Below are 13,340 nucleotides of genomic sequence, written 5' to 3'. Positions count from 1 at the left end.
TTGCTTCATAGGATCTTCCCTCCTCTTTCACTGAGTCACCATTATTGATACAGATAGGCCCAGAATAATACTGAATAATAATAATGATATCTGGCATCTGCATGATATTTTATTCTTTTTAGTGGTCTTTCATGTAGTATCTTGTTTGATTTGATCCCCACAGCAGCCCCATAAGATAGTTACAGAAATTTGTATCCTCAGTTTATAGCTGAGGAAACTGAAGTTTTAGAAAGGATGAGCCTATGAATCCTTTATCTTATAAGTAGAGAGGTTGGGGCTTTGGGTTTGCTTTCTGGTACACCTTATCAATGTCTGCCAGAGTTAGAGAAGGAAGAATTTCATCTATTTTATCTATTTATTCAACAAAAAAAATTTTTTTCAACAAAAATTTTTTGAGCCCTGACTCTGTCCCCAGCTCTGTGTTAGGCACTGAAGATGCAGTGGGGAGTAAGCAGAAAAACACAGAAATGCACAGTCTGAAGAGTGGAAAGGTATGGATTTTTCCATGGGTGCCTTGTGGTTTTAGGAAAGATAATGAAGGCTATGGGAAATCTTTGTTGGGGACTCTTTGTGGTTTGAGGATCATGGTTTGAAAATCAGTGGCTTTAGAGCTTTGTCTAAGTGGATTGTGGGTCTAAATGGGTCTCTGAGCAATGCCAGTTCTCTTAGGCACAGATAGCCTAGGAGGAAGGAGAAGGGAAACTTAAAGGGATAATAGATATACTAATACTAGGCAACATTTATTGAGTGCTTTCTGTGTGTCAGGCACTGACCTGAATACTTACAATATAATCCATTGAATTCTTGTACAACCCTGAAGGCAGGTACTAATATCAGTCCCCCTTTTACAGATGGGGAAACAGACTTAGGGAGGTAAGAAACTTGTTCAAGGTTGTATAACTTGTGAGTGGTAGGGTGAGGATTGAAAGCCTGGACTCCAAGTCACCAAACGTGCTGCTTTTTCTAAATGGAGAAGCGTAAGGGAGATGGGAAAAGAGGAGAGGTGGTAAAGAGAAAAGAAAGGTGTGTGTGACACCAGCCTTTTTTGAAACACCAACCTTGACTTCTGACTTTCCAGTCCCATGGCCTCTTCTCGGTCCTCCCTGTCCTTGACAGCCCTGTGTGGCAGCCAGCCCTGCAGTCATCCTGAATGCCTGTGGCCCTGTCTGGCCACTCACACTACTCAGAAGGAGCCAAGAAAGCTTGGATGCTCTCTTCTTCCCCTTATCCTATAAACACAACTGTTCCACGGCGCTAGGCTGTCTGTATTCTGATTGCTTTTGCCATAATTTTATGTTTTAAATTATAAAAATGATTTGTGTTCATTTTGTTAACGATGTAGAAAAAGAAGAATAAAGAAGAAAACAAAGTCACTTGTGACAACACTATGCAGAGATAGCCACTATTTACATTTGGATCTATTTTCTTCCAATTTTTATACATATACCTGTGTACCCATGTGAATCCTTACCTGTGTATACACACATAGTATACACAAATACTGTTTTTTTTGGCAATAGAATTATATTATTTCTATATCATGTAGAAAACTTCCAGTTTTATTCACTTAATGTTTTAGTGTGAATAATTTCCCATTCATTAGGTATTTGAATACATAATTTTTAATTGCTCTATTGTATTCTAGCAAATGGATGTGTCCTAATTTATTCATTCATTCCACTATGGGCGGGCTTTAGTCTGTTTCCAGTTTTTCTCAGGTAGAACCAATGCTGTGTTAAATGCCCTTATTTTTGTGAATATTACTCTTTTATGCATATCTGAATCTTTAGAATAAAAATCCAGAAGTGGGTTATTATTGGGTCAAACACTACAAACATTAAAAAAATTTTTTTTAATGGTATTTTTGAGAGAGAGAGACAGAGATGAGTTGGGGGTTGGGGGGGGGGGGGGGAGAGGGGGTGAAAGGGAGAGAGGGAGACAGAGAATCCAAAACAGGCTCCAGGCTCTGAGTTGTCAGCATAGAACCTGATGCGGGGCTCCGACTCAGAAACCGTGAGATCCTGACCTGAACCGAAGTCAGATGCTTCACCAACTGAGCCACCCAGGTGCCCCAAACTACAAACATTTTTTAAGGTTCTTGACGTATTTGCCAAGCTTCAGGAAGGTTTATATCAGTGCATTTTTTTTAATACTTTCTAAGTTATTTTATCCATCTCTCACTTCTGCTGTGGTCTATATTTTCGGTTCTGACTTTTCTCCCCTGCTCGTCATTTAAAACTATCTACTGCATGTAGTTCTGCATGGATTTTCCAGGGTGTGTCGAGCCTCACATACATAAAGCTAAATTCCTTATCTCTCCCCAGACCAGTTCCTTTCTTTTCTTCAGTAGCATCATTCTCCTGCTTGTTCAAGCTCTGTGTTTTAGCTCTGCCTCTTTCAGTCATTTGTCAAATTCTGACTGTAATCCCCAGAGCAGTGGTTCTTAAAACTGAAGCATGCTTCAGAATCACCTGGAGGGCTTGTTAAAACACATTGCTGAGCCCCAGTCCCAGAGTTCCTCATCCAGTAGGTCTGAGATGGGGCCTGACTGTTTGCATGTCTAATAAGCCACCCATTGATGCTGATGCTCCTACCAGGACGACACTTTGAGAACACTGCTCTAGGGAGTCTCATGGCCGCTTCTGCTGTCTGTTCCCGCATGTGGACTATTTCAGTAAACCATTAATTTATTTCCTCATTGGAGGTCTTTTCCTCCCTACCTTGTTTGAAAGAGTCAGGTCACAATTCTTAAAACATAGGCCTGATCTTGTTATTTCTCTTCTCTGAAACTTTCAGGCTTTTTCCTTATAACCCCTGAATTTAGTTTGAATTTATTAGTGTGGCATAATCAATTATTATGATATTTCCTTACAGCACTTTACAGTTTTTTAATAGACTATTTTTTAGAATAGTTTTAGGTTCATGGCAATATTGAGCAGAAGGTACAGAGATTTCCTGTATATCCCCTCTACTTAATAGTTTTAAAAGCACTTTCATATGTAATCTTTAATCCAGGTTTTTCAGTAATCTGGCTGCAACCCATGTGGTAAAGAGGAAAAAAAAAAAAACACTTAGCAAGCAAGAAGTTAGGAGACTTGGGTTTTTCTTAATTCCACCTTTATGACCTTGAGTGAGTTTTTTCACCTATAAAATGGGAAGGTAAGATTAAAAGATCTTTAAAGGGGACACCTGGGTGGCTCAGTTGCTTAAGTGTCTAACTCTCAATTTGGGCTCAGGTCATGAGCCCTGCCTCAAGCTTGGTGCCGAGTGTGGAGCCTGCTTGGGATTTTCTCTCTCTCCCTCTCTCTCTGCCCATCCCATGCTCACGCTCTCCCTTTCTCTCAAAAAAATAAAGAAAAAAATTAAAAAAAAAAAAGATCTTTAAAGGTTTATTCTCACTGAGTTGTGCCTTTCTGTTCTCCCCAACAAAACCAAAGCTCTAGCTGGTTGAGCTACTGACTGGTCTACAAAGGTGCTTTTTATTTTCTAGTTCCGTGTCTCTGCTCATGTGGTTTCTTCCCCCATAGAATGCCCCCTTCCTTCTTTCACAGTCCTTCAAGGGCCACCTCACATGCCATCTCTTTCCACAAAGCCATTCCTGATCCCCTTCTTCTCACCCTTTGATATTGCCTAGCCTTTGGCTTGTATCTCTTTCCTCTATGAGGTGTGTGATTTACTCCCGTATACTGGTAAGTTGTGTCTAAATCTCCTCTCTCCTGGGGCACCTGAGTGGCTCAGTCAGTTAAGTGTCCAACTTTGGCTCAGATCATGATCTCACGGTTTGTGGGTTTGAGCCCCGTGTTGACCCCTGTGCTGACATCTCAGAACCTGGAGCGTGCTTCAGATTCTCTGTCTCCCCCTCTCTCTGCCCCTCCCCCACTCATCTCCCTCTCTCTCTCTCTCTCTCTCTCTCTCAAGTAAGTAAATGTTAAAATAAATAAATAAATCTTCTCTTTCCTGATAGATTATACATTAACTGAGGACAAGGGATGCCTTATTTCTTATTTTATCTACTCTCCACTCCCCCCCCGTACCTAGTATGGTGCCTTTTATACAGAAGTTTTTCAGTAAACACTTGTGGAATGGATGTGGGTGGTTTCAGGTGTCTTCATTAGCACTGGGGCTGTAAGTAGTTGGTCTCCTCTAAAAATGGGATGACCTTGAATAAACTTGACATTTAACGTTAATATGGCAGAGCTGCTTATGCAGTTTGAAATGCCGGAGGATTCACAAAGGCCAGCAATTGAAAATGGTGTGACCCCCTTACAGCAGGTAATAGTTGACATCAGAGTTTATGTATAAATAACTATTAGGGCTGAAAGCGATGGGTATTGCAAGGGACAGAACATATATCTTAAGCCACATTTGTGGTTTTTGTTTTTTAAACAGGGAGCCCATGGCCAAAATAGATGAGGGGGCGGCAGCACCATTGAGTGGAAGTGCTGCCCGACTCCGATTTTTCTCCATGAAGAGGACGGTATCTCAGCAGTCATTTGATGGCGTTTCACTGGATAACAGTGGCCCTGAAGATCGGATTTCAGTGGACAGTGATGGCAGTGATAGCTTTGTGATGCTCTTGGAGTCTGGTAGGTGGAAGCAGAGCCAGGCAAAGTTGAAATCCAGAAAGGGTTCTTTCTGCTGCCTGTATCCCAGTAGGATACAGAAGGAGCTAAGTTCTGATAAAATAGACATTTTCTTAACCAAGACCAAAAAAGAGAAATTTTAATAGATTTGTGGCTCTGGTTTTATCCACACATTTTCTAGGTTATGGGTTAGCACTTAACCTTTATCACAGAACCAGACTCAGACCAAAGGAGAGAGTGCTAGTCTTACAGCCACGTAGCTATGGCAGTAGGATTAGTTTGGTGGCTGGCGTCAGTGGTGTGTGTGTGTTGTCTGTTTTTGTTTTGTTTTGCCTATGTATTTTAGTGTTGGAAAATAACTAGAAGCTTTGTCTATGGTAAAATGAGTAACTCTTAGGAATTGCATCAGTCACTACTGGAAGTTACACTGGTTCTTTTATCTTATTGAACTGGACACTTTTTAAATGGTCTCTTACGAGTGTCTAAATGAAAATGAAAAGAGAATGCACTGTTTCTGAAACTGGGTGGTGTGTACCCTGTTTGTTTTGTTATTATTATGGAATATGGAATATTATTCCAAATATGTAGATTTCAAATATGTACAAAAGTAGGCAGAATCAAATAGTGAGTCCTCATGTACCCATTACCTAGCTTCAAATATTAAGAACTCATGGTCATTCTTGTTTCAAATATACTTCTGTTCACTTCCCTTCCTTCCATGTTATTTTGAAGCAAATTCCAAACATATCATTTTGTCCATAAATATTTTTATGACGTATCTCTAGGAAATAGACTTTAAAGATCTTTGAAAAAAAATTTTAATTGTGGTAAAATATATATAACATAAACTTTGCAATCTTAACCATTTTTAACTATAATTCAGTGGCATTAAGTATAGTCATCGTTGTGCGACTATCACCAACCATCTCCAGAACTTTTTTCATCTTCTACAATTGAAAATCTGTACCCATGGAACAGTAATTCCTTGTTCCCTTCTCCCTCAGCTCCTGGCAACCACAATTCCACTTTCTATTTCTGAATTTGACCACTCTAGGTACCTCATATAAATGGAGTCCTTTTGTGACTGGCTTATTTCACTTAACATAATGTCCTCAAGGTTCATTCACTTCATAGCACGTGTCAGAATTTTCTTCTTTTTTAAGGCTAATACTCTATTGTATTTTTATACCACATTTTGTTAATCCATTCATCCGTCAGGGAACACTTGGGTTGCATCCATTTATAGGTTTTCTTTTAATGTGACCAAATACCACTATCCATTCTTAAAAATTAGCAATTCCTTAAATCCATCAAATTCCCATTTGTTCTCATAAACGTCATAAATGTTTGTTGTTGTTGTTGCTGTTGTTGTTTTTATAGTGTCATTGTTTTTAGAGATTGGATTTGAACAGAATTTTTTGACTTTGAAACTCATCTGTTGTCTTTCTTATACAGAGTCTGGTCCAGAATCTCTTCCACCAGGAACTCTTCCAAATGTCCTGGACAGTGCTGGCGTTCAAGGGAGCCCTCTTATGGATAGTTACGGCCAGGGGTCACCAGAGGCCAACAGTTCGGTCTCACCCAGTGGGGAAGACCTCAGTCTTCACCCGGTCAGCTGCTCTACTTTCTTCTCTGCAGAGGGTAGGCTCAAGGCTAGAAGCTTGGGAGGGACGCAGCTAAGAGAGTATCCTTTTACAGGTCTCCGTTCTGGTCCTGAAGGTGAATGAGGTGTCTTTTGGGATTGAGGTGCGTGGTGAAGATCTGACTGTGGCCCTTCAGGCAGAGGAACTGACCCTCCAGCAGCTGGGTACCGTGGGACTATGGCAGTTCCTGCATGGACAGTGCTCAGGTGAGGATGGTAGCAATTCCAGGAGAGCTGGTGGGATTTGTCTGGGCAGCCCTAGCTTCACCTGTCACTGTGACCCAAGGATAGTTGTCCTAAGTGCCAAGCCCTTGGTCGTTCTCTCCAGTAGCCATTAGGGGGAGTAACTCCAGTGAAGTCTCCTGCTTGCAGGGAGACTCCCAGAGGTCTTTCTGGGGCTTTGTATTCAGTAGGCTCTTAGCCATCTTCACTTCCCAGGTGCTCCTTAAGCTTATACAGGAGGCCACTGTCCACCTCTTCATTTGTGTGGCTGCTGACATCAAACTGTGTCTGATCAGGGAACTGCTGTCACTCAGATTCAGTCCTTTGATAATTGTACTTTATTATTTATTTATTTATTTATTTATTTATTTATTAAAGGTTATTTGCTTATTTTTTTTATTTTATTTTATTTTTTTTAAAATTTACATCCAAGTTAGTTAGCATATAGTGCAACAATGATTTCAGGAGTAGATTTCTTAGTGCCCCTTACCCATTTAGCCCGTCCGCCCTCCCACAACCCCTCCTGTAACCCTCAGTTTGTTCTCCATATGTATGAGTCTCTTCTGTTTTGTCCCCCTCCCTGTTTTTATATTATTTTTGTTTCCCTTCCCTTATGTTCATCTGTTTTGTCTCTTAAAGTCCTCATATGAGTGAGGTCATATGATTTTTGTCTTTCTCTGACTGACTAATTTCACTTAGCACAATACCCTCCAGTTCCATCCACGTAGTTGCAAATGGCAAGATTTCATTCTTTTTGATTGCCAAGTAATACTCCATTGTATATATATACCACATCTTCTTTATCCATTCATCCGTCGATGGACATTTGGGCTCTTTCCATACTTTGCCTATTGTTGGTAGTGCTGCTATAAACTTGGGGGTGCATGTGTCCCTTCCAAACAGCACACCTGTATCCCGTGGATAAATGCCTAGTGGTGCAATTGCTGGGTTGTAGGGTAGTTCTATTTTCAGTTTTTTGAGGACCCTCCATGCTCTTTTCCAGAGTGGCTGCACCAGCTTTCATTCCCGTATTTACTTATTTTTAAAGAGAGAGAGAGGGGTGGGGAAGGGCAGTGAGAGAGGGAGAGAGAGAGTTCCAAGCAGGCTCCACACTGTCAGTGCAAAACTGGACATAGGGCTTGACCCAGGAACCATGAGATCATGACCTGAGCTGACCAAGAGTTGGACGCTTAACTGACTGAACCATCCAGACACCCCCCGCCCACCTAGTTTAATAAATACAATAGTATCATTAACTTTGAAGTCTCCAGGAGCCTCTCTCCTGGATCTTCTTCTGCCTCTCACCTGTCATAGAGAACCACTATCCTGAATTTTGTGTTTATCATTCTCTTGCTTTACTTTGCAATTCTACATGTTTGTATCAACGTATTATTTAGCTTTGAAGGTTTTTGAGGTTTTCTAAGTGGGATTATTTTGTATTCTTTCATGATTGGCTTCGTTCTTTGATATTCTTCAGATTCTTCTGGGTTGTTGAGTTAGCTATGATATATTCATTTTCATTAATATATAATACTCTGTTGTATGAATATACCAATTTTTGCTTTTTAAAAACAGCTTTATTGAGGTATACTTTGCATTTATGAAATTAACTCATGATAAGTATACAATTTGATAAATTTTAGCAGTTTAACAGAGTTGTACAACCATTACCATCGCCCCCAAAATATCCCTTGTACCCATTACTCTACTTCTTCTTTACAGACATTTGGGTTGTTTCTGGGTTTTTTTGCTATTTCATACAGGATTGCCTTGAACATTGTCATACGTGTCTCCTGGTATGTGTGTTAGAGAGTTTCTCAGAGTTACATTCCTGAGGATATAATTTCTAGGGCATTAGGATAGGTATAACTTTAACTTTGCTAGATAATACCGATTTGTTTTCCAAAATGCTTGTAACAATTTGCAGCTATATAAGTATAGAAGTTGTTTCATATCCTTGGCTACACCTGTGATAGGTCTTTATGGACTTTTGAGAAGATTAGCATAGATCCTGCTTGGCTTTATCAGAGAGAAATGAGAACACCAAGATTTGGAAAAAGGAAGAGATGTTTAAGTGTAGCAGAGTTGAGGGTCCTGTGTTTTTTCTTGGCCTTTAGCCCAGTGTCTCAGATTTATAGCAAGGCCAGTTTTTCATTGGCCCTTGACCTCCCTTCCACCATGAGAGGCATGATAGCAAAGTGGCCAAGCCCAGTCTTTGTGGTCATTGTTGCCTGCATTCAAGTCCTGTGCTTGCTGCTTACAAGTTGTATAACTTTGGGCAAATTATTTTCTGTCCCTTAGTTCCTTCATCTCTAGAATGGGAATGGTGATAATACTTTTGGCATAGGGTTCTAAAGAATATTAAATGTATGTAAAATGCTTAGAAAAGTCCCTGACTGATAATTAATTGATGTTTTCCTTCTGTCTCTCTTCTGAAAGGTGCAAGCTTTCAGGAATCCTCAACTTTGAAGACTGGCCACATCAGGCCAGCAGTGGGCCTTCGCTTTGAGGTGGGGCCTGGTGCAGCCGTTCGCTCCCCACTGGCCACACAAAATGGCTTCCTGCATTTCTTGCTTCGAGGCTGTGACCTTGAGCTGTTCACTTCGGTGCTCAATGGCCTGGGGCCCTTCTTGGAGGATGAAGAGATCCCAGTGGTAGTTCCCATGCAGATTGAACTCCTGCACTGCAGCATCACCCTAAAGGTGAGAGGAGCTTTTTTGGTTTTTACTCTAGACTTTGTCAGGCAAGGAATTCTGGCAGTGACTGCTGTCATCGCTTCCCTGGCCGCTGTACAGTGTGGTGAGGATCAAGTGAGTAAATGCAGCTTGGCATTCTTTGTGAAGGTTATAGTAATACATAAAATGTGTGTTGCTATCAAAACATTCTGGATTTAGGTGAGGAGACCTTGTCTCTAGCCCTGACCTTGTCGTTGGCATACATGACTATGTATAAGCCCATTAAGTTATCTGTCCTCGGTTTGACCATCTCTAGAATGGGAGAAACTCAGTTATGTTTCTCCACGTTGCAAGAATGTGTGGATACACAATGGCATAAAGCCGCTTCAAGCCAGATGGTAGAAGCATGGGTTGTTACCCAAACTGCTCTGAGCTGTTTGAGGGCATCATGTGGTTTCCCTTTTTTCTGCAGGATGATATACCCCCCATCTATCCAACATCTCCAGGCCCTATCCCCATTACTCTGGCCATGGAGCATGTTGTGGTGAAACGGAGTGATGATGGTGTGTTCCACATAGGCGGTGAGTTGGGCTTGTTGGCCTCCCGGCTTCTCTGCCTTTTCTGTCCTGTAAGGGAGTGGGTGATACCTAGGAATTGCTTGCATGTTGGCAGAAGTTTGCTATTTAGAACCTTTACTTTTTTCCAGCTGCTGCTCAGGACACACCATCAGCTGAAGTACCTAAGAGTGAGAAGAGGCAGCCCCCCAAAGAACAGATGTTTCTGGTGCCCACAGGAGAGTCTTTTGGAGAGAAGGTGAGGACCTAACTGCACAATACCTTTCCCGTAGACCCTTAGTGGCTGTAAATTCAGAAGCTGGTAAAACTCAGAGAGCTGAAAAGGTTGCCTGTGCTGTGTATAGCTGGGTAGTTTGGGCTCCTATCGTCTAGCAGCAACTTCCAGAAGTGCTGAATAGAGGATGTAAGTCAGGAACTGTAGGTGAATGCTTGCTGATCATGTATTTCTACCTGTTGCTGTCCTTATAACTGATGAATTCTGAAGATGGGATTAGGCTTTTAGAAAGATCTAGTTGATCACTAACTGAATTTATGGATTTTTCTGCTTCAATTCTGCCTCCTTGCTCCTTTACTGGATGTTTCTGCAAGGCGTGTTACCTTATTTATTAACTGTAAATTATTTATTGTTCCTCAGGTGAAAGAATTGCCTACCCTACAGAAGGAACTTATAGAAACTAAACGAGCATTGGCCAATGCCAACCAGGATAAAGAAAGACTGCTTCAGGAGATTAGGAAATATAACCCCCTCTTTGAGCTCTGATAGCAGTGGCTCAGCCATCTGTGCCAAGGAGAGAGAAGGAGATCACCAGCAATAGCACCACCTATGACAGAAGGCGCTGTCCAGCATTGAATAAGTCTGCTAAGGATGCCAGAGGGACTGGGGAGTGCTCACCTCACTCCTTGTGGTGTCCTTTCTACTAGCTGTTCTGACTCGGGTGGAAGACAGGGCAAAGTATGACCAAGTTCTAGGAAACTGGGGGCAGCTTTGTGCGTGGCTCAAGCATGTCTTGCCTGTATAAAGCCTTTTGGCCCTCTCCACACTAGGTGGAATCTTGTCAACACTGTAGGGCCATTTCACCACCTGGTTTCATGGCAGAGACATTTGCTTCCTCTACAGCCTGTGTGAACAAGAGAAGGTACCCATCTCCTCAGTCACCCACAGAGCCACCAAAGATTCTATGTCCCAGAGCTTCCTGTAGCAGACCTGAGAAGTCCTTGGCCTGAGCTTTGGCCATGGTAGTAGAATAGAACAGGAAATAGCCAGCAAGGCGGGAGCTGGGAGAGGCACAAGAGTAAGGGAGACCTGGATGCTGCCTTTTTTGGAAAGGGAGCCAAGCTCATACCATCTTGGCTGATCCTACAGTCAGCCAAGCTGTATTAAGCTTCTTTTCTGTTGTACTTCATCACTGCGATGCGATTCTGTAACAGAATTTATTTGGAATTTAAATCAAGAAAATATATTCCCTGAGCTAGGTTGAAGGTATGATGTGGTAAGAATCACCAAGGGACTTGATCCTGAGCCCCCTGTTGCCTGCCTCTCTTCCACAGCTGTACTTCAGAAGTTGTTTCCTTCGTCTCCCTGGGCTCCCAGGCACATCTGCTCTCCAGGCACTGGGACTTTCTACCAGCACTCTCCTCTGCATTTGGTGGTTTGGGAGCTGAAAATGTGTTTTAAACTATAACGTAAACATCTCAACCTGTTGCCTCTCATACCCTTCTATCACTGTGGCTTTTTAAAACCGTGTAATTTTGACTTAAGTAAAAAACAAAACAAAACAAAAACGCTTCAACTTAGGTAGGTTTCCCCTTGCCCCATAAAACAACTATTTCCCCCCTCTTTCTTTCCTACCTAATTCTTCCCCAGCATTCTACCTTCATCCATACTGCCCTGTGATATACTTCATGCTGTGTTGATTGGACGGAAGTTCATTAGCTAACTAAACTGGCAAGATGGTAAAATAGTTATTTAGTGATGTCACTAAAATCTTAATCACACATGACCTATTGGAGGAAAGATAAACTATTTTCCTTTATGGGAAATCATGCCTGACTTGCATATTCTAGTTTTTTGAGGATAAAAAGAAACATGCATTCAAGAAGGAGCAAGATATAATTTCTTCAGACTTCCAAAGAACTTTTGTCAAGGTCCGTCACTAAAGCAATTTCAAAAGCACCAGTTACTATGAGATACGAGAATACTTTGTCATGCTTAGGAAAAAACTTAGACACTGAAGAATAAACATCTTTCTGGAGATAATGCTAATGGGAAGTTTCCTATGGGTCAACGCTTGGTTTAACCTTACTTAAGACTTTTATAAATAATCTGAGAGCAGGATATTATAATGCAGTCAAGTGTCCCTACTTCCAAGGAATAAAAGGTAAACCAGAAGGGACTTAAAACAATAAAACCAGAGAAGGCACATAAGCCAGGCTGTGACCACACAGGAAAATCACAGGTGAGGTTCAGTCTAGGTAAGTGTAAAGTAAAGTACTTACCAGCAACCAGTGAGGCAGCAAGCTCTGTCAGAACTCAGCACAGAAACTTAACCATTGCTGAAGGGAAGGAGGGGTCAGTGTGCTGCTGTGGCTCAAAACCCAACTGCATCATCAGGAAAGGCACATGAAGACAATACAGAAAACAGGACCCCTTACAAAACCATTTTAATGGCTTAAATTGTCTGTGCATTTCTAGTGACCTTATTTGCAAAATATATGGTGAAGGGAAGAAAGGTCAAGAGAATAGCAAAAATTATCAGAGAGTGGAGATACTTCCACATGAGTACACATATTTAAGATGTTGGCTCCAATTCTGGAAAGACGAAAGCTAAGGGTGGTGTGACATCAGATAAACAGTCAGGAGGAAGGACGTGTTCACCAAGTCCTGAAATACAAGCTCTAGGGCTCAACTTCATAGCCTTCGGTACAAGAAAGCACTTCCCATAGCCAATCAGAAACTTAAGGAGCTCATTGTCCAAGAAGTGGTGTTGGCAGAACCTATGTACAGGTGCTGAAGGTTTAAGAGGAATCCTTGTATGGTGGCCTTCCAAAGGAATTCTAGAAAACTAAGGCTATTTGGTGAAATACAACTGAGAGGGTAACTGTGTCCCTCCATAAACTCCCCCTTAGTGTTCCTTTGGAAGGCATGATGTTGAGCAAAATGGATCACTGGTCCTCTCAAGTATGGCCTTTCTAATGTTCTTAGAGGAGGGAGATTCAGTAGCTGGAAAATAGAATCATTCAACCTTAGGTTCACCTGAATTGGTTTAAAACCACATTCTGATTCTCTTCCCCTTTTCACCTCCCCCACCCACCATATCCCTCTGGCATCCCTCCATGCAAAGAAAATGCCTAATAGGTATTGCTTGGAATACCTTCACCTTAAGCCTGTGCTTGCTGGTAGGCAATACAAACAATTCTGGCAGGCATCAAGGCTAACCCCTTTAGTGACCAGAGTTCAGTCAGGTTTCTGGGCTCTTCAGAGTTCTTGTCTATGTGACAAATGGTGCCCTAGAATTTCTGACTTACGTGGCAGTTTTGGCTATTGTGTCTTGAAATCCTCCTCCAGGAAATGTGGTGGGGGTCATGGTCCCATGAAATTTTAGTAACAATCATCTTGTATAACTTCATACTCCTATTCACTGGG

General features: G+C 41.7%; 1 protein-coding gene across 1 annotated transcript in view; it reads left to right on the top strand.

The window, feature by feature from the left end:
* BLTP3A (bridge-like lipid transfer protein family member 3A) overlaps window positions 1-11,797 on the top strand; it is a 57,176-nt gene extending 45,379 nt beyond the window's left edge. Inside the window, exons 15-21 of the mRNA XM_049653401.1 lie at window positions 4,390-4,586; window positions 6,039-6,193; window positions 6,282-6,432; window positions 8,887-9,149; window positions 9,595-9,703; window positions 9,829-9,935; window positions 10,332-11,797. Coding sequence (XP_049509358.1) covers window positions 4,390-4,586; window positions 6,039-6,193; window positions 6,282-6,432; window positions 8,887-9,149; window positions 9,595-9,703; window positions 9,829-9,935; window positions 10,332-10,457 — 1,108 coding nt within the window. The 3' untranslated portion in view covers window positions 10,458-11,797. The remainder of the gene's footprint in view (window positions 1-4,389; window positions 4,587-6,038; window positions 6,194-6,281; window positions 6,433-8,886; window positions 9,150-9,594; window positions 9,704-9,828; window positions 9,936-10,331) is intronic.
* The last annotated feature ends 1,543 nt before the right edge of the window (window positions 11,798-13,340 follow it).

The sequence above is a fragment of the Panthera uncia genome, assembly GCF_023721935.1.
Source record: "Panthera uncia isolate 11264 chromosome B2 unlocalized genomic scaffold, Puncia_PCG_1.0 HiC_scaffold_24, whole genome shotgun sequence".
In the NCBI taxonomy this organism is placed as follows: Eukaryota; Metazoa; Chordata; class Mammalia; order Carnivora; family Felidae; genus Panthera; species Panthera uncia.
The sequence above is the reverse complement of the archived record's forward strand: the minus strand, read 5'-3'. Positions and strand labels throughout refer to the sequence as shown.